Source organism: Pseudorca crassidens, chromosome 3, assembly GCF_039906515.1.
Source record: "Pseudorca crassidens isolate mPseCra1 chromosome 3, mPseCra1.hap1, whole genome shotgun sequence".
NCBI classification, from domain to species: Eukaryota; Metazoa; Chordata; class Mammalia; order Artiodactyla; family Delphinidae; genus Pseudorca; species Pseudorca crassidens.
In genome coordinates this window covers 160,112,096-160,131,571 of record NC_090298.1, presented here as the reverse complement: position 1 = coordinate 160,131,571, position 19,476 = coordinate 160,112,096, and the positions used below count along the sequence as shown (strand labels likewise).

At 57.4% G+C, this 19,476-nt stretch overlaps 3 protein-coding genes across 4 annotated transcripts; 1 reads left to right on the top strand and 2 right to left on the bottom strand.

The window, feature by feature from the left end:
• Positions 1–704: 704 nt before the first annotated feature.
• DDA1 (DET1 and DDB1 associated 1) lies at positions 705–8,387 on the bottom strand. Of its 2 annotated transcripts, none has more exons than XM_067733164.1 (5): positions 8,177–8,387; positions 3,532–3,608; positions 3,255–3,306; positions 2,322–2,383; positions 705–1,397 (listed from the first exon to the last, which is right to left on the bottom strand). In XM_067733164.1, the coding sequence occupies exons 1-5, from the start codon at positions 8,370–8,372 to the stop codon at positions 1,287–1,289; spliced, it is 498 nt and encodes a 165-aa protein (XP_067589265.1). In that variant the 5' UTR covers positions 8,373–8,387; the 3' UTR covers positions 705–1,286. The 2 variants fall into 2 exon arrangements, with proteins under 2 accessions (XP_067589265.1, XP_067589266.1); XM_067733165.1 differs by having other exon boundaries at positions 3,532–3,612; positions 8,177–8,321.
• Positions 8,388–9,454: 1,067 nt separating this feature from the next.
• Positions 9,455–10,581, bottom strand: MRPL34 (mitochondrial ribosomal protein L34). Its single transcript, XM_067733154.1, has 2 exons — positions 10,335–10,581; positions 9,455–10,124 (listed from the first exon to the last, which is right to left on the bottom strand). The coding sequence occupies exons 1-2, from the start codon at positions 10,406–10,408 to the stop codon at positions 9,911–9,913; spliced, it is 288 nt and encodes a 95-aa protein (XP_067589255.1). The 5' UTR covers positions 10,409–10,581; the 3' UTR covers positions 9,455–9,910.
• A 1,655-nt stretch (positions 10,582–12,236) lies between these two features.
• Positions 12,237–18,883, top strand: ABHD8 (abhydrolase domain containing 8). The gene is made up of 5 exons (XM_067733150.1): positions 12,237–12,444; positions 13,655–14,402; positions 16,189–16,359; positions 16,494–16,710; positions 18,183–18,883. Exons 2-5 carry the CDS (start codon positions 13,663–13,665, stop codon positions 18,351–18,353), a joined length of 1,299 nt encoding a protein of 432 aa, XP_067589251.1. The 5' UTR covers positions 12,237–12,444; positions 13,655–13,662; the 3' UTR covers positions 18,354–18,883.
• Positions 18,884–19,476: the final 593 nt, after the last annotated feature.

Here is a 19,476-nt window from a genome sequence, read left to right as displayed (position 1 = left end):
GAGCAGTCTGCCTCAGGCTGGGCCCTCCACGGTGACAACCTGGGGCAGGTGCCCCCCGCAGCCCGTGTCCCTCACGCACGCCGCAGCCCAACACTTCACTGCCCCCAACACCCCAGCCATCAGCTCCAGCACTCTGGCTCCCACTCAGGGCTGGCGGGGGAAGCAGCGGCATTCCCCTGGCCCTGTGCCCAGTGGTCAGGAACTCAAACCTTCTGCCTGGAGCCCAAATGCCCCCCTACGTCCCCGGGCTCAGCCCCAAGCCCAGTCCAGCTGGCTCCTGGGAGTAGCCGTGGAACCTGCCGACTGAGGGCACTGGGGCTGGGCGTCCCGCGGCGCTCCACGTGCCTCCTCTCTGAGGGCATGAGGCCGGGCCACCTGGGCTGTCTCCACAGAGGCTGGTGGGCGTGCCGCCCTGCTCGCCAGTGTCGTGGGCGTGGGGCCCACCACAGCTCCATCCTTGGCAGCACGGACCGTCTCTCTGGGGTGTCCCAGTCCTCGAGGACACCTTGACGGCTGGGGTAGAGGGGCGGGTCTGGGCAGGTCTTGGCTCTGATCGAGATGGCCGCAGCAGGCCCACGAGAGAATCCAGCTGGTCCTGGGGCCCCAGCGTCTGGGGGCCCCTTCCGGCTCCTCTTGGTGATGATGGGACGACTCTCAGTGGCTCCATCCTCTGGGGCTGAGGCACGCGGAGCAAAGACGCGAGGTCGGGTAGGAAAGATCCTTTTATTGGGGTGGACATGGAGCACGCACTAGTCCATGATAAAATGACTTAAGAGAAAGATCCGGAAGGGCTGACTTCTCCCCCTTACGCATGCTCAGAGCAAGGTCTGGGCACAGAATAGGTCCCGGTGGAACTCGAGACAAGGCAAGTCTTTAAGGCCCGAACCAGCCGGTGGGAGCCGGGAGAAGGGCCCCCACCCCTGCCGGCCGGCTGCAGCAGGGGCCTGGCTCTAGACCCTCTCAGACACGCTCCAGTTTTCCAGAGGAGAACTGGGGGGGCGAGAGGAGGGGGAACTGGAGGGGGAGGTGAGTAACAATTGTTTTTAAAAGCGTCTGCCAGCATCACACTACTGGGTCTGGCGTCCCCTTTAACCATCGCTTGGTACATTTTACAGCATAAATAAAAACTCAAGGAAAATAAATACGTCGGCTCCTATGAGGTTGGAAGTGGTGTGGACGGTGGGGCGTGGGTGGGCCGGCGGAGGGGTTGGGGGGCAGGGCGCTTACACAAGGCGGGCGGGCGAGGAGCAGACAAGACAGGAGGCGCCTGTGGGGGAGTGTGAGTCTTAAGTGTCCTCGTGCATGTCCGGGCTGTCGGTCCGTGCGACCTTGCGGGGGGGTGCCGAGCTCTCACCCTCGAGGTCCACTTGCTCCTGGTCTCTCTTCTTGGCGGCATTCTGGGGGGCAGGGGAAGCGGAGGGGCTGTGAGTCTTCATGCTGGGGGAGCTCCTGAAATCTGAGGCTGGCCCTGGGGCCCCAGCACATCACAGAGCCGGGCAGTCGACCTAGGGCCCGTGGCTAGCCCCTTCTGCCCCCTGGACCTGCCCCACCAAGCCATGGTCCCCTGGGGACACCAGCCTGTGACAAGCACTTCAAGGAGTCATCACAACTCTCAATGACCCCCACACAGCATTTCTCAGACACTCAGAGAAGCCATCCACCCTGCCGGAGGGCAAAGGGCACTCGTGAGCCACCCGGGGAAGCCCCCAAATAGCCACAGAGAGGAAAGCATGCTGATTTGGGAAAACCTCCTTTCCTCACTGGTGGGAATCAAGGCTTGTGGGGCGGGGGTGGCCAGGAGCTGGGGTTTTCTGAGCAGTCACTTCATCATGGGGTCCCCCTCCAACCTGGCCCAATCTGACCACACGGCAAAACTACACGTGCAGATTTTCAAGAAAGAAAAAAAAAATATCCTGTCAGAAAGGTGGCCTCTTATGGGAAGGACGGGGTCGACGACTTTTCACAGCAGCTACGCATCCTAGTAGGGCCTGGATTTTTAATCGTGTGTACTTTTCATCATTGAACAAAGACTCCAAGTAACAACACTGAAGTCTATCTGCCACCAGGGCCGTGCTCCCCACAAACTGTGGGGAGATGGGCTTCAGTACAGCTTACCTGCCTGTCCCTGAGCACTAGAGCCCTGTGGCCTCTGCACAGCCATTCCTCTAGAGCATTCTTCCTTCTCCTGAATCACCTAGCAAACGCCTATTCAGCCCTCAAGGCCCCACTCGAACACCCAGTCTCCCAGCCACCGGTGTCCTTCCGCTTCTCAGAGCCTCCTGCTGGGCACTGTGTTCCTTCCCCGAGCCCACGTGCCTTACCTTTTTGTCCCATTGCTGATGTAAGTAGCGCAAAAGAATGTTTGTTTTTTCTGTCACAATAACTGAGAAGGAAAGACAGATAAAGTTGCAGGAAGAAGCTGTGGGGAGCCGGCTGCAGGCGGCCCAGCCCCCATCCCAGCCTGCACTGCCCTCCCAGGACGAGCTTACCCCTTCCTGGCCTCTGGGCTGTCCCTGCCCTGGGTGGCCTTTGTGTGACTCAAGTCACCACCCCCAACCCTGGAGGAGATTTCAGGAAGCCAAGCATTCTCCCTCCTGAGCACAGGCCACTACCATGAGCCCAAGCTGGCTGCCCTGACAGGGTCCCTGCTTCCCAGAGAGAGGCCGAGTCCTAAGCTGAGCTCGGATTCCACCCTCGGGCAGGGGAATGAGCCCCGGCATGCCAGGTCACGTGGGTGTCTTCCCAGACGGACCAGGAGCACAGATCCACATGCTGTGCCCCAGTGACCACAGAACGCACCCAGCAGAGTCCAGGATTTTTTCACGGTTGAAAGAAAACACCGTGACTACAATAAATAACCTTGAGATCCCCCTGCTCTGCAGGCTCCAGGCCTTTCCCTGCAGGTCCCTCTGCCTAGCCGCCCCCTCCCCAAGTTGCCCACCCCAGCCTGGGCTGGGTCCCCCACCGTATGGTATGAGTCTCGAGACCTGTGACAGGGAGCCAGCAGGGGAGGCCTGACTTGATGCAGGGGTGGGGATGAGGGCCAGCGAGCAGCAGACAAGGGCCAGCTTGGGACCCTGCAGGGCTGGATGTGGATGCCGGTGTGGACGTCAGGAGGGTCCCAGGGAAAGCCAGGCTTCCCGCTGCTCCCAAGGGCTGGGAGCTGCCCAGCTTCCCACAGGTCACCTCCTGCACTACCCTCTGGCCCTTCCCCTCGGCAGCCGGGATGAGACAGAACAACAAAGGCCACTTACTCTGTTCGGACGGGTACTCCCGAGTGGGCAGGTAGACTGAGGGACGTCGGTTCTGTGGGAGGGTTGGGAAGGCGTGGGTTAGGAGAGTAGACAGGTCTGGGGTCCCCTCACCTCTCAACTCAGCACCCGCCCTCCAATGCAGATCAAAAGACATGTGAGGATTTCAAGTGGGGCTGGGTTTGAAGCTCGGCCCCTCTTTCTGGCAAGACCCCGACCTGGGGGCTGCACACCACCCCCGGCCCTTTCCCCGAGGGCAGCTCACGGCCCACGTACTCACCGAGGCTTTGCACACAGAGTCGGCATGAAATCGACTAAAATTGCTTTTGTTGTAGACAGGCAGTCCTTTCAAAAAATCTGCCTAGAAGACAGGGAAGATGGTAAGTGAGAAATCAGGCAGCAGGCTGGGCCACCCCCGGAGCACCTGTGACCGGGTGGGCTACCTACCGGGTGACTTCCGGTTTCCTTCTTTCTGTTCTGTCATTCAAGTTTTCTAGAACTCACCCTTGAGCTGGCCACCTGATGTGTCCACTCTTATGACCAGAACAAAGTAACCAACCCCAGAGTAAGGGTATGATCTCCCACAGGGTCCTCACAATAAACCTGTCACCAGGCCAAGGAGTGGGGAAACTGAGGCTCAAACAGGCCAGGACACTTGCATCAAGTCAGGAGCAAGCAGCGGGGTGGGGAGCCGGAGCCGGGCCCATCCGACTGCACACCTGTCCTCTGTGCTAGCTGAATACTGAACTCGTGGTCTCACCTCCATTTATGCGCCTTTGATAGAGCCTGGGATGGAGACTTGTCCACCCTAAGAAACTCTGAGGGTCCATGAGACAATACATGGGGGTGGGGGAGCAGGAGGCTGGGTGAAGGGGAAACGGCAGCTGGGACACAGGGGCTGCTGGGACACAGGACCCGAAGCCTGGGGTCAACCGAGCTTCCGAATCCTGAGAAAACTCAAAAACCCAAGTTTCAGTGTCAGTGCCAGCTTTTTTCTTTTATGTTTTTGGCTGCGTCATGTGGCATGTAGGATCTTAGTTCCCCAACCACGGACCGAACCCGTGTCCCCTGCATTGGAAGTGCAGGGTCTTAACCACTGGCCCGCCAGGGAAGTTCCAGTGCCAGCCTTTTAAAACTGGCTGAGCTTTGCAGCAAACACTGTGTGGACCAGGGCTGGCTCGAGGGCTGCTCCTGGGGTCCCCACATCCAAAGGCTGCCCTGTAAGGGGAGAATGCCTCCCACTGGGGGGAGGGCCAGAAGCCTAAAGAAAGCAGGCTGGCTCCTCCCTGCCCCCGGTGCCTGGGGCAGGGGTTCAGGCACCAGAGGTTTCAGGCCCGCAAGGTGCCAGGGAGCCAGCGACAGATTCATTCACAGCTCTGACTCTTGGAAAGTCCTTTTTCTCTGACGCTCTGGCACCAACTGGGCAAGGAAGGGAGAAAGCTCTGGAAGGGGAAGACCCTGACTCTGCGCGGAGGGCAGGTCTCTGCCACAAGATGGGGGTGAATAAAGGCCAAGGGGAGCTGTGTCCGCCTCAGGAAACTGAGGCACAAGAACCCCGAAGAGGGATGAAGGCTGAGAACTTGGGGCAGGGAGTGACTTCCCAGCAGAGCAGGAGGGCAACACTGTCGTCAGGCCTGGAGAGGGAGAGCTGGGGAGGACCAGGGGTTTCCCAAGCTGGAGTCACCCCATCATACAGACGAGGAAACTGAGGCAAAAAGGTCATGTAACACTCATCTGAGGTCCCCCAGCCCCAACGAGAAAACAAGCTGACTGAACCCAGGTTTGCCTAACCTCAGAGGCCAAGCTCCTGTTCTGTGATGCCAATGCCTCTGCTTCCTGCCTGAGAGCCGAGGGCTCAGAGCCTACAGGCTACGTGAACCCTCCCTCGGGTGCTCAATCGCCATGCCTGACCCAGGCACTGCGCTCTCGGGGAAGCTGCTGTTCAGGGGATCCCCCATCACCCTCTGGTGCCGGCGGAAACAGGCGTCCTCTCCCCTGTGGGGCCCAACCCCTCCTCTGCTGGGCCCCAGCAAGAGCCTAGCGGGATGGGTGAGCCAGGGGAGCTGGAACGTGGACGGGCCTCCTGTTCCCACCCAGGAGGTGGCCCTCACATCTGGGTGACCTACGGCCCCAGAGCCAGCTCAGAGTGCCTCAAACCTGCCTCCCCTGTCCCAGGACCCCTGCCTCAGCTCAGCCCCAGACTATGGGGCCAGCTTCATCCATCCGGCAAGGTGTTCTCAGGACCCAGGGCACTGCGGAGAGCCACAGCAGACCTACTTCTGGCCCCAGGGAACAGCCAGTGCATGGGGACACGGGTGTGGATCAAAGCCATGCAGTGAATGCAGAGTGGCCATGAGGACAGGGCACCACGAGGTGCCATGTGAGGCCCATGAGAGCAGGGGGAGGGGGTAGGGAAGGCTGGCTGGTCTGGGGGATGGGGAGGACTGCCCAGATGCAGTGATGCAGGCCTGAGACCTACAGGAGAGGAGGGCTCCCTGCCCCAACTCAAACCCCTCCGCAGCCCTGGCTCGGCTTGGCCCACGCCAGCCTCCTGCCACACACCTCCTCAGCCCGTGCCACCCTCCAGGAATGCCCCTCTGCTCTCCACGTGGGAAACACCCGCCAAACTCTCCAGTCAGCTCGAAACGCCCCCTCCCCCTTCCCTCTCCCCACACCCCGGAAGCCTCTACCAGGGATCCTCTGCCAGAGGCACGCTCATACCCCAACGAGGTCATCTGTTTACACATCCAGTTCCCTCACTGGACTGCCACTTCCCTGAGGCAGAGGGCAGGGCAGGGCTGGCTCAACCCTGGGTCCCTGACAGGGCTAACATGGGGCCGGGCAGCAGAGTGGTGAGAGGTTCCGAAGCCCCAGGCCTGCACTGATCCTGGATGGGCCCCTCCCTGGCTGTGTGACCTGGGGCAGGTGACCTACCAGTCTGGCCGCCCCAGTTATGAGCGTGGTTTACAAGAGGGACCCCTCCCAGGGTTATTCTGGGTTTCAGTAAGACAACACAGGGAAAGAGCTTTGCCCAGAGCACCCCTGAGGGCAGCTGTTAGTATCGATGCATGTGTGCTGAATAAATAAATGCAGACAGGGCATGGCCAGTACTTCCTGTCAGCTAAGCAGGAAAACCAAGCCTCAGACACAGGGAGAAATCCTCACCTCAGCCAGACAAATCCTAGCTACAGCTGGGCCCAGAAGCTGTCCATTGCCTCAGCAAACACTCGCTGAAAATCTGTGTGCCAGTCCCTGTGTGGGCAGCCTGCCAGTGACCCAACCAAAGCAAGATGAGGAAAAGAAATGGTGTGCAGAGAGAGGAGGCATGGGGGCCTCCTGCAATCAGGAAGGGACCCTCTGAGCAGATGTTATTCACAGGAGGAAGAGCGATCCAGGCAGGAGTAACAGGTGCAAAGACCCTGGGGTGGCAGAGACTGAATGTGAAGATGTGAAAACAAGGCCACTGTGGCTGGAGATCACAGCGGGGAGGGGTGAAGAGGGTGGAGATGAGGTCACAGAGCTGGGCAGGGACCTTGGAAGCTGAGGGGGGGAGGTGGGTTTCATTGGGGTTACAACAGGAAGCCCCCCCACTGTTTTGTAAGCTAGATAGTGGTATTATCTGATTGACATCTTTAAAAGCTCCCTCTGGTTCTGGGTGAATTACAGACTGCCAGTGGGGCAGGATGGAGGCAAGACCAGGGAGGAGGCTGGAGCAGGTGTTCAGGCAGGAGGTGGCAGTGCCGGGACCAGGTGGGGAGCTGTGGACAGATTCAGAATTCGTTTTGGAGGCAGAGCCAACAGAACCCTCTTAGGAACTGGGAGTGGGCAATGAGGTCGCAGTGAGGAGTCAAGGACAACACCCAGGCTTGGGGACCCACGTGATAGGAACCCACTTACCACTTTCCCATATCCTTCCTGACAAGAAGTCTTTTATCTATTCCCCACCACATCCCAAGGACTATGGCTTGTGGGCTGGGACCCTGAGTCCAGGAACAATGGGGTTTGACTTGCCCTGACAAAAGCTTCCATCACCTCTGTCAGCCCTGGGGATGCCAAAGAGTGGAGAGAATGAAGGGGGCTTCAGCCCAACTGTGAGGCTGTGTCCCACTTCACAGGTGGAGAGCCCAAACCCCAAAGAACCACCAGACCCAAATCCCAGGATGAGTGAGCGGCCCAAGGAGAACTTTAACCTCCCAGAAAGTTGTCATTATCCCCACTTCAAGATGAGGAGACAGCTAGGAGGGAATGTCACCATCCCCGAGTCACCCAGCTCATCTGTTGAGCGTTCACTGTCCCAAGCCCTTTAAGACGTCAGTTCCCCAAATTATCACAACCCTATGAAGTCTGAACTATTGCTACCCTCATTTAACAGGGATAGGGCCTGATAACTGGAGAGATGAAGTCGCTCCCTCTTAGAGCTGATCGGGACCGGAATGTTGGAGGTGGGGTCAGGGCTCTGGGGGACGAAGGCAGTTCGCGATGTCGCACTTCCTTTGGCGATAAAGCCCCGCATGTCACGATGTCAAGCCCCCTCCCCGCCCCGACGCTCAGGCCGGCCTCCCAAACCTTCCCGAACAGGAAAGGCCCAGGCCTGGCGCCCGGAGGACGAGGCCTCAGTTGGGGGTCTCGGGGGACCCCATCCCCACACCCCCCAGGCGATTTCCGGGGGAACCGCGACCCGGAAATGAATGAGTTGTCAGGGCCTGGAAACCTAGATAGGGTCAGGGGTCGGAGATGGAGCCAGGACGGGGTCAGCAAGAAGCTCACAGCAGGGTCCCGGGGGGTCGAAGGTGACAGGTCAGAGAGAGGGGCGGGGCCGGGCCCCCCAGGGCGGTGAGGGGCCTCGGGGGTTACTGGAGGTGGGTGGGCCCGCGGCGCCATTTTGTCGAGCGGAGGGGGAGTACGGCCCTGGCGGCCACCCTCACCATCTTCTGTTTCCTCCGTCGCCGCCTCAGCCACCGCCTCAGCCGCCGCCACCGCCACCACAGCCGCCTCCTTAGCAGCCGCCGCACAGTAACTTCTAGCCACGGCACAGCCCACACTGCTGGTGCGGCCGCCCGTCAGTCGTTGGTCCGCCCTCTGGCCCTGCCTCCAAGTTATGCGGTCTTTGCGCACTCCCATTGGCCAGATCCGGCAAAGTCACGCGGCCATTGGTCGCCACGCCGCCTCCCTTCGTTGTCAAGTTCAGTTGAGAGAGCAAAACCCCGCCCGGGACTTGCAAGCGAAGAGCAGCGAAATCCGGAAGTGGGCGGAGGCCGCGCCCCCAAAGCCCCTTGGGATTTGTAGTCTGCAACACCCGGAGGTCCCACCGGTCTCTCTAGCATTTGCTACGCTTTTTCATATGGTGGTTCATGAGGTTCTTACAGCAGCCCCCGGAAGGATAGGGACCCACCGTTACACTCCCAGCCTCCTCCCTGGGGTCCCAACCTTAGGTTTCGGCATATCTAAACTGCTCCCACACTAGCCGCTTGATATCTTTAAGCTGACAGCATCTTTGAAACACTTCCCTTGGCTCCCCAGTATCCCAAGGATCCAGTCCCGCCTCCTCGGTCCCAAATTCTGGGCCCCTCCGGTCTCCTTCGTCTACCTTTTATCCTGACCCGTCCAATCCCTCCTCCCTTTGGACTCTCCCAGACCCTGCCACCTTCTCTAAGAAGCCTTCCTCGACTGCGTTCTTCCCAAGGCAAAGTCCAGTGCCTCCTCTGGGCTCCACAGTCCTCACAATCATCCTCCCAGCCCTGACTCCACTGTGTCCAGACTGCCTGGGTACGAATCAAGCCACCGCCCCCCCACCACGACCACCAGCCTGACAGCCTGGAGAGAACAAGAACTTATTAAGGAAGTACTCAATAAGTTACTAAGTGGAAGCTACTAAGTATTATTACACCAACATCACAGCAGAGGAGAAATAAGCATCTCATTTTAAGGATGGATCCTCTTTATTTTTTTGGCCGCGCAGCATGCAGGATCCCAATTCCCCAACCAGGGATGGAACCCGCGCCCCCTGCAGTGGAAACCTGGAGTCATAACCACTGTACTGCCAGGGAAGTCCCATTTTATTGGAACCAAATGAACCTCAGAGGGCTAAGATCTTGCTCAAGGTCACAGAGCCCATCCCCAAGGGGCAGGTGGAGCATTCAAACCCCTCCCACCTCTCCACAAGCCTTCTTAGAACTGTGAGAATTGACATTTTATAAGACAAGTGAAAATTTGAACATTTATTAGATTTTTAATGACATGAAGGAATTGTTGGCCTTTTTTTTTTTAGCTTTGAAAAGCTTTGTGAATATGTATTAAAGGGCCATTATCTTAGAGAAGTGAGTTCTGAAATATTTACAGAAGAAATAACCTGCTGCCCGAGATTTGCACCTCAGGAGAGGGCAGGATAGGTTGTGGGTAGAGCTGTGTACCGGGTTACAAGGGCGTTCACTGTACCATTCTGTGGACTGATGCACATGTTCGAAATTCTTTCTAATTCAAAAGCGTAAAAAGGCACTTGGCAAGGTCTGACTTCCCACTCCCTCTTCCAGTCCAATCCCACAATTCTTCCCCTGGGCCAACCCCGAAATCTGAGAATTCATGTCCGTCCGAGTCCCAGTCGTCAGCGAGGAAAAATGCTTTAATGGGGGGGGGGGGTCCAGCGGGCAGCGTCGCACTGCTCAGTGGCTCAATGATTTTCGACCCTTGTGCATGCGGCGAAGAATGACCTGGACGCCGCTTGGCTTGCTCAAGCGCCGGATCCAACCATGCTTGTTTTTGCGCTTGATGTTGCTCGGCTGATACTCGTTCCCGCGCGCCTTGCCCCGGGTCTGCTGCACGGCGGGGAGTCCCCAGGCGTCGGGGAGCCCCAGCCAGGCCCGGGGCTGGAGCCACCTGCCGGGGAAGATTAGAGGGGGCGCTGTGTGACTTCTGACCTCTCCGAGCTTGGGTTTCCCGATCAATGCCAGAGGGAGCCTGGCAGCATAAAGGCGCTCGAGGAGTTCTCAAGGCATTGGAAGGTCATGTGGTTGGTAAACAGCTGGGGCCAGTCCCCGACGCCGCCCTTACTCCCAGATTTGGGAAGGGGTCCCCCTGAGGACTCACCTGCCACCCAAAAGCGCCGCTGACCTACTGACTGGCCCCAACAGGCGCCCCACCGATCTGGTCGAGAAAGCCATGTCCGCCGCCGGCACGCCGTCCGGTGGCAACTATTTCAAAGCCCATAGGTTCCGTAGCTGCGGGACGAGGACTTCTGGGAAATGTAGTTTCTTCTAGGCGGAGTCCTCATTGCCGCGGGAGTTGTAGTTCTACGTAGGCGCACCGCATCTTAGGCGTGAGCGTCAGGGCCCACAGGAGAGTGTAGTTCTCCTTGTGGACCAGCTGGTGACAGGCGAACGGCGCCTCCTCCGCATGCGCGTGCGTACAAGACATTATGTCCCTGGGTCTGCTGGGAGTTGTAGTTCCTTCTCCTGTAGCTCTACAGAGGGTACCCTGGAGTGACGGTGGCGCAGCTGGTGGCAGCCTCAGGAAACGGCTGGTTGAATTTCCCACCCCCATTGGGAGCCAGGCAGACGGCACACGGCTGGCAGCTTTCCCTTAGCCCCAGCCAAGTCTCCGCCCCTTGGCGGGGAGCCCAGAAGTCTGAGTTGGTGTTGGCTGGATGTCCTTGGGGTGGTCATTCAGTTTCTCAATCTGCAGAACTCAACGGTTGCAGGCTTGCCCTTGGCGGTGCCCCCATTCAGGCCCTATTTTTCTAATACTCATATCTGAGCCCTTTCCCTTCTTACACACCCTCTACGGCTCCCCATTGCCCCAGGGAAAATATCTGGCAGGCATTTGAAGCCCGCTCTCGCCATACACACACACCCTAAATTTCAGCTACAACCTCCTCTGCCTGGTGCTCCCCTAGTCATCTTTTTAAAATCCTCCTCAGATACTCTCCTTTCCCCCAATCCTATCCCTCCCTCTGGCCCAACACTGCCCCCACACAGCTCTCCCCAGACTCTCCCTGAAGCCCAGGGCGCACTCAAGGGCCAGGCTTGCAGCTGAGTCCCTGCAGGCACCCCAGTATCTCCCAGCCTGGGGAGGGGGAGGGGAGTTTTTTCTGCATTAATAAACTGTAGTCTCCCAGGAGCACCTGAGTAGGCAAGAGTGGGTGGCTGGACCTAACCCAGCTCTGGCAGCAAATTCCAGGGGATAGGAGTGGGGAAGGGATGATTAACCCCTTGTCCTCTGAAGCCCATCCTACCTGCACCATCATTTAGCAAACCACTACAATACTACAGCAGTACAATAATAATGCCAATAATGTATGGAGCACTTTCCCTGCTGAGCAAACTCATGAGGGAATTAATTCCATAGAGAAATAAATGGAGTCTCAGGGAAAGGACTTGCCCAAGGTCACATATCAGCAAAGGGTAGAGGCTGGATTTGAACTGTGGGCTTTCTGGCTCCAGCTGGGACCAGGGTCACCAGTTAAATTGGCCTATTTGTGAAACTCCAATTCCTTAATTACCGATAGCTCCAAGATATCTGTTTAATGGTTTAACGAATAACAATTTGCAGAACTTGGAATCACACAGCCGTGGTTCCAAGTCCCATCTCTGCCCCCCAGCTTGCCTTGTGACCTTGTGCCATTTATGAGCCTCAGTTTCCCCACGTGAAATTGCAAAGATCTGGGAGACTGTAGAACGGAAAGGTCAGCACAGAGAGAGGAGCATGGGGGCTCCGTTTGGAGGGGACAGGGCAGTTCGGAGGCAGAGGCTAGCCGAGGAGATCCTCTTTGCGGCGAGGAGGGGCCCGGAAGACCTCAGGATGCGACCCCTTCTTGGCGGTTAACCAGGCCCAATCCCTCCCTCCACCTCCGTAAACCTTGAGGGAGGCGGGGTCGTTGCCCCAAGAGCCCGCCCTCATCCCGGAGTTGCCGCCTCTGATTGGCAGTCTAACTAGGCCAGGTCATTATGCAGCTGCTATTGGCCAAGGCTCCAGTCAGTCGGTGCACGGTCCCGCCCCCCCCCGGGGGAGACACTTAAAGGGCCGTCTCGCTAGGCGGTAGCGGGATGTCCCCGCACTGACCGCCCTGGGCCCGCGCCCGCCCGCGTAAACGCGCCCGGCCCGACCCCGCGCCACCATGTAAACGGCGCCCGCAGGCGGACGCCGGCTTCTCCGCCCGGGACCCCTTTGCCCTGCCCCGGGCCCCAGGGCCCTCGATGAGGTGAGCAGGGACCGGGCCGTGGGAAGGGGACACTGAGGCCCCTGGGTCTTTCACTTTGGATGGGGGGTGTCCACAAAGCCCTTAGGAAGCCGCGGAGCCCCAGTGGCCTCGACCCCCGCCGCAGGGTTGACGGGCACCCAGGAGGCGGGGGCCTGGCTCTGTGGAGGGGGTCTGGCGTGGCGCATCTGCGCCTCCTTTGGCAATCCCGGGTTGGAACCCCGCCGGAGGTGGGGGGCGCGGCCTGCTTCCCCTTCCTCAGCAAGTACGGGCCACTGCAGGACGCGTGTTCGACGTTCATTATCCCCGCGGAGCCCAGGATGGGGACGGGGAGGGGTTGGTCCCATCACCAGGGCCTGAACAATGGGGGTGCGCTGCGCGGGTATCCCCCTCGAGTTATGTAACTGCCTGCAGTTGCCATGGACACGGAGTGAGGGCCGTGGAGCCCTCATGGAGCGGGATGGAGGCCTGGAGGCCCCCAGCCAGGGCTTTACCTTCTCCATCCTCATCTCCACCACTGGGGGCTGTGTGCCAGATTCCCCAGAACCCAAGGTACTGAACAGTGGGGACAGAGCATCTTCTTCCCAGAGTGTCTGAGCCTCAGCTTGTAGGTCTGTGAAACAGACCCATTGCACTCGTGGTCTTGGGGAGTTGGGCAAGGGCTTCTGGAGCTCAGTCCTGAAACCCCTCTCCCAGGGTCTCACCTTTCAGAAGCCAGGTTTAGAGGCCTGGGATGGGGGCTCTTTGGGATCTGCACATTTTTAGATGCCTTTGGAGCCCTCAGGGTATGCTGGTTTAGTGAAAGTGAATTAAGGAAACAGTGCATGAATGAATGAATGGACGAATGAATGAGTGGGTTTAGGAAGGCATTACTGCTATAAACCTGAGCTGGAGGGTCCTCAAGGATGGGCCACATTTGCCACAATGTCCCCTCCTCCGGGAAGCCACCCCCAGTGAATGCCTCTTGGTGTCAGCCACGACCTTCTCTCTAGGACAGACTAGGCTGGCCCAGAAGGGTGGCCGAACGCCACACAGGCACTGATCAGACAAAACATCCCAGTGCGTGGCTGGTTCTGGCCACCCCCAAACTGGAGCCTAGATGGGGCCTCGCAGTGCAACTCACCTGACCCAGGTGTGGGGAGTGGGTGCTATGGGAGTGGAAGGCTCCCTGTTTAGATGGCCTCTGACCTGGCTGTCACAACCCCACTCACAGGACACACCATGCTGACCGGGGTGACCGATGGGATCTTTTGCTGCCTGCTGGGCGCGCCACCCAATGCTGTGGGGCCTCTGGAGAGTGTGGAGTCCAGTGATGGCTACACCTTTGTGGAGGTCAAGCCTGGCCGCGTGCTGCGGGTGAAGCATGCTGGACCCGCTCCGCTCCCCACCCCACCTCCACCACTGTCAGACGCCGCCCAGGGGGACCAATCTGGCTTGGTCCACTGCCAGCGCAGAATCACCGTCTACCGCAATGGGCGGTTACTGGTGGAGAACCTGGGCCGGGCACCACGAGCTGACCTCCTGCACGGGCAGAACGGCTCTGGGGAGCCACCAGCCGCCCTCGAGGTAGAGCTGGCTGACCCAGCGGGCAGCGATACCCGCTCGGGCCCAGGCAGTGCTGGGAGTGGCAGTGGCGGACGACGGCGGCGAGCCCGACGCCCCAAGCGGACCATCCACATTGACTGTGAGAAGCGCATCACCAGCTGCAAGGGCGCCCAGGCCGATGTGGTGCTCTTTTTCATCCACGGTGTCGGCGGTTCCCTGGCCATCTGGAAGGAACAGCTGGACTTCTTTGTGCGCCTGGGCTACGAGGTGGTGGCGCCCGACCTGGCCGGCCACGGGGCCAGCTCAGCGCCCCAGGTGGCCGCCGCCTACACCTTCTATGCACTGGCAGAGGACATGCGTGCCATCTTCAAGCGCTATGCCAAGAAGCGAAACGTGCTCATTGGGCATTCTTACGGGTGAGCCAACACTGGGGTGGGGATGAGGGTGAAGGGTGGAGACTGGCAGGAACTGGACACCCACTCACAAAATACTTCTTGAAAGATTTCCCTTCTTGAAAAATCCCGCTAACATCTGCAACAAAACAGGGATTCCTGCCACCAATGCTATTGTTTCACATTTTTTTAAAGCAGTATCTCAATCCTTGAACTATTGACATTTTGGGTCAGGTAATTCTTTTCTGTGAGGGGCTTTCTTGTGCACTGTAGGATGTTTAGCAGCGTTCCTGACCTTTGCCGATTAGATGCCGCTAGCGCAATGGTCAAGTGATGATCATGACAATCAAAAATGCCTTCAAATAGTACCAAAGGTCCTCTGGTAGGCAGAATCACCCCTAGCTGAGAACCATTGTCTTCAACTAAGTTCAAAAATTGGTTGCTCTGGAGACCCCAAGGGCTCCAAGGAAAGACTAATTGGAATCCCATAATTTTTGTTTACAAGGGCACAGGTTGCTATAATTCATTCTTCCTTAAAGGGGTGACAGATAATACCACCTAGCATTTAGATGAGAGCCCACGCCATGGAAGGCTCTGGGCCTGGGTGCCCGATCACTGCCAAGTGGTACCATTCTGTCCTTTACCCAGGAGGAAAGGCAGGATCTGATCAGCCAGCCAGGTTGAGAACCACTGTTTTAGCAGTTGTAGCCCATGCAACTAGACAAGAAAAGGAAATGTTACATAAGTTTCCAAAAGAAAGGAAGCCAGACTGGGAAATAGCATAGCTCCTATTTGCTTATATGGAAACATACCTCAAAGTGGATGCTTATGCTGAATGATTCCTCCAATTAAATGAGCACCCACCTGTGGAAATTCCTGTGACCCCATAACAATGCTGTGAGGTCCGCACAGTTACTATGTCACAAATGTGGAGATGGTAGCTCCGAGAGGTTAAGCAATTTGCCCAAGGGCACACAGTGAGTCACTGGGACAGTCAAGTCCACCTGACTCCTGCTTGTATCCTGTCCCTCTTTTCAGCAAGGGTTGGCAAACTTTTTCTTAAAGAGCCAAATAGTAAATATTTTAAGTTTGCAGGCCGTAATGGTTGATCTCTGTTGAAACTTCACATGTCTACTGTTGTAGAAAGAAAGCAGACATAATTGTAAACAAATGGGCATGGTTTTATTCTAATAAATCTTTATTTATAAAATATTTTACACATTTACAAGATTGTAAACTTAAGTTTACAAAAACAAGCAGCTAGCCCACAGGCCATAGTTTGCAAAACAAACTCTGCTTTAGGGGGAATGAGGAGAGGTACCTGCACCCTTCCACCTTGCATAAGGCAGGCAGATGTGTCACACCCAGGGGCCAATGAGAGAAGATCCTTAAAGGGAAGGGATACGCTGGAAACAGGGACGTTCTCTGAGAAGCCAAAGGGTTGGTTTAATCAAATAGCTTTCCTAACACTTGGCAATAAGTAATTCTTACTCCTTTGGGGGTTATGATGACTTTGAGGATCTGATAAAAGTTGTGTATTTGGATCCTTTCTCCAAAAGAAAAAAAATCCACCCTCAACACACACACACACACACACACACACACACACACACACACAGTCTCTCAATTTCAGGGCATTCGAGATGCCCCACCCATCCCTCACCCCCATTTGGTGCCCATGAACCCCAGGGGAAGAATCTTGGCCTTCAAGTATATGCCTCTGGGTGAGGGGAGGGCATTAACCCCTTCACTGCTTGTATCCTGCTGACCACTACCCTTCAACCCTCCCCACCATCCATCCATGGGGCAGTGTCTCCTTCTGCACGTTCCTGGCTCATGAGTACCCAGATCTGGTGCACAAGATGATCATGATCAACGGCGGGGGCCCTACGGCACTGGAGCCCAGCTTCTGCTCCATCTTCAACATGCCCACGTGCGTCCTGCACTGCCTGTCACCCTGTCTGGCTTGGAGCTTCCTCAAGTGAGTGACCTGGCCCTGCCCTGGCATCTCCCCAGGGTGGATGGGAGGGGAAGCTATATGGCTGGGGCTGGCATGGGGGCACCCCTGGTGGCTGAGCTGTCATGAGGGCTCCAACAGTGCCTCCCCACCCCCAGGGCTGGCTTCGCCCGCCAAGGGGCCAAAGAGAAGCAGCTGCTGAAGGAGGGCAATGCGTTCAATGTGTCTTCCTTTGTGCTTCGGGCCATGATGAGTGGCCAGTACTGGCCCGAGGGCGATGAGGTCTACCATGCCGAGCTCACCGTGCCCGTCCTGCTCGTCCATGGCATGCACGACAAGTTTGTGCCGGTGGAGGAAGACCAGCGCATGGCTGAGGTATGGCCACCACACCCTTCAGATCCCCCTTGCACAGTCCAGGAGGACTCTGCCTTGTGCTCCAGCCCCAGGGACGTCAGAGCTTAGATGGAGAGTCAAAGGTGGAATCCAGAAAGTGGGGCTGCCTTGAACAGGTGGTAGGTTTATGTGCTGTCCCCACTGCACATTAAAAGTCAGTCTTCATGGGACTTCCCTGGCGGTCCAGTGGTTAGGACTCCATGCTTCCACTGCAGGGGGCACAGGTTTGATCTATGGTGAGCGAACTAGGATCCCACATGCCAGGCAGCATGGCAAAAAAAAAAAAAAAAAAAAGGCACTCTTCACAGTTGGGATTTGTGATGGGCTACATAATTCTTCAAGGGTGAGCTGGGGATCTTAGGTCAGATTCCCCAGAAAGGGTCTTGAGATCCTTAGGGCTAAGAATAGCTCTGGGCCAGTGGTTCTTAACCAGGGATGATTCTGCCCCACAGGGGACACTTGGAAATGTCTGCAGACTTTTCTGGTTGTCATAACTGTAGGGGAGGGAGGTGCTCTGGCATCTGGTGGGTGGAGGCCAAGGATGTTGCCCAGTAACCTACAATGAGCAGGACATCCCCACCGCAGAAAATGATCCCGCGCCAAGTGTCTGTCATGTGGAGGTTGAGAAACCCTACCTTAGCATGAGAGACTCTCCATCTGTCAGTGATTTCTCACCAAGGTGACTTTGCCCCCAAGAGACATTTGGCAATGTCTGGAGAGATTTTTTTTTTTTAATTTATTTTTATTTTTGGCTGCGTTGGGTCTTCGTTGCAGTGCGCAGGCTTCTCATTGTGGTGGCTTCTCGTTGCGGAGCATAGGCTCTAGGCAGGTGGGCTTCAGTAGTTGTGGCTCCAGGGCCCTACACCGCAAGCTCAGGAGTTGCGGCTCGCGGGCTCTAGAGCACAGGCTCAGTAGTTGGGGCACACTGGCTTAGTTGCTCTACGGCATGTGGGATCTTCCCGGATCAGGGCTCGAGCCTGTATCCCCTGCATTGGCACGCAGATTCTTAACCACTGCGTCACCAGGGAAGTCCCTGGAGAGATTTTAAATTGTCACACTGTGGCGGGGGAGTGGGATGCTATCACTGGCATCTAGTGGATCGAAGCCAGGGATGCTGCTCGACATCCTACAGTGCATGGAACAGTCCCCATCCCAGAGAATGATCCCACCCCAAATGGCATTAGTGCCCGGGTTGAGAAATCCTGCTCTGGACATATTGTAGGCACTTAATAAACGGGGAATGAATGAATATCCAGTTGGGCTCCAGCAGGGTGACAGGCCATCTTCCAGATCCCCCTTGGGTGGAAGTGGAGGAATATAGGGTAGATTGCAAGAAGGACTTCCTGATGTTGGAGGCCATGCATAGATGGGGGGGGCAGGGGGAGTCCCAGGGCAGCCTGGCCCCGAGCTCCGTCGGCCTGTCTCTGCCTGCCCTGAGCCCGCGTCCTCCACAGATCCTGCTCCTGGCCTTCCTGAAGCTCATCGATGAAGGCAGCCACATGGTGATGCTGGAGTGTCCGGAAACGGTCAACACGCTGCTCCACGAATTCCTGCTCTGGGAGCCCGAGCCCTCGCCCAAGGCCCTGCCCGAGCCCCTGCCCACGCCCCCAGAGGAAAAGAAGTAGCCGCTGAGCTGGCAGGGTAGCGCTTAGTGAGCCGAGGAGCCTGAGGAGGGGCCCGGAGCCGGAGTTGGGTCTGCCGCCCGCGAGGACCACCTGGGCGGGCCGTTCGCTCCAGTGGGCGGGGTCAGGTCAGAGAGACGCCCCCCAGGCCGGCTGGGCAGGACGTGGCGTTCGTGGGAGCCAGGTGGACACACCGCTCTCTGCTAGTCCTGCGGGACCCATCGGTTTTTCGGGGCCATAGCCGGGACCCCCGTGGAGGATGACCTTGTACAGAAGCCCCCTACCCCAAAACGCCAGGGCCGAGGCAGGCCACCACCCCGCTCTCTGTCTTCCGTGTTCGCCGTGCTTGATCCTGGGACCCACGAGCCCCGCAGGGACCTTCGAGACCCCGCCCCAATGCCCGAGACCCCTTACCACCCCCCATTCCTCGGCGCTGGGAGCTATTGTGGCCCAAGGAGGGAGGGTTTGGGAGGGGCTGGCACCACCGAACCCGCACACCTCAACTTGTAACTCAATAAAAAGTGACAATCTGAGCCTCCAGGCCTGTGTTGGGTGACCGAAGCGCGGGGCCGCCCTGAGCCTCAGTTTCCCCAAGTGCAGACTGAACTGAGTTGAGTGCCTCCCCTTCAGGGCTGGCCCACAGAGACTTGAGGATGTCGGCCGTTCAGGCTTGTTTCCCGAGTTCCCCTCCCTCCTCAAAATGCAGGGGCTACTTGGGCAGTATTTCCGGAGCAGAAGGCGGATAGGGGGTGAGCTGCCCGTCCCTGGAGGGGAGAAGGAGAACCAACTGAGGTCGATGCTGAAGTTGAGGTGAGGATCCGAGGACGGTTGCATCTGATTCCAGTAGCCATAATTGTGTCAGCTGTATGCAAAGCCCTGTGCTGAGTGCCTGACACCCATAGGTTCATTGAATCCCCTTCACTCCACACCACACAGCAAGTTAGTACCTCTTACTGTCCCATTTTATCGTATAACTTGGTTTTGAGTGGCTTTTGTCATGATGATTTTTATTTCGAATCTTTTTTTTTTGAATCCAGATTTCTCTGGATTTCCCTGCTCCGTGGCTGTGCTCTTGGTCCTCTATATTTTATTCTAATGTATGTATATCTAGGTTTACCCATGGTTT

Excerpts from the sequence above, each read along its gene's own strand:
- MRPL34 (XM_067733154.1), bottom strand. The coding sequence starts at position 10,408 with ATGGCTTTCTCGACCAGATCGGTGGGGCGCCTGTTGGGGCCAGTCAGT. Across the intron at positions 10,125-10,334 it reads GCGGCGCTTTTGGGTGGCAG|GTGGCTCCAGCCCCGGGCCT; the intron begins GTGAGTCCTCAG and ends CTTCCCCGGCAG.
- ABHD8 (XM_067733150.1), top strand. The coding sequence starts at position 13,663 with ATGCTGACCGGGGTGACCGATGGGATCTTTTGCTGCCTGCTGGGCGCG. Across the intron at positions 14,403-16,188 it reads CTCATTGGGCATTCTTACGG|TGTCTCCTTCTGCACGTTCC; the intron begins GTGAGCCAACAC and ends TCCATGGGGCAG. Across the intron at positions 16,360-16,493 it reads CTGGCTTGGAGCTTCCTCAA|GGCTGGCTTCGCCCGCCAAG; the intron begins GTGAGTGACCTG and ends CCCCACCCCCAG.
- DDA1 (XM_067733164.1), bottom strand. The coding sequence starts at position 8,372 with ATGGGAGTGCGCAAAGACCGCATAACTTGGAGGCAGGGCCAGAGGGCG. Across the intron at positions 3,609-8,176 it reads GACGGAGGAAACAGAAGATG|ATTTTTTGAAAGGACTGCCT; the intron begins GTGAGGGTGGCC and ends TCTTCTAGGCAG. Across the intron at positions 2,384-3,254 it reads GGAGTACCCGTCCGAACAGA|TTATTGTGACAGAAAAAACA; the intron begins GTAAGTGGCCTT and ends TTTCCTTCTCAG.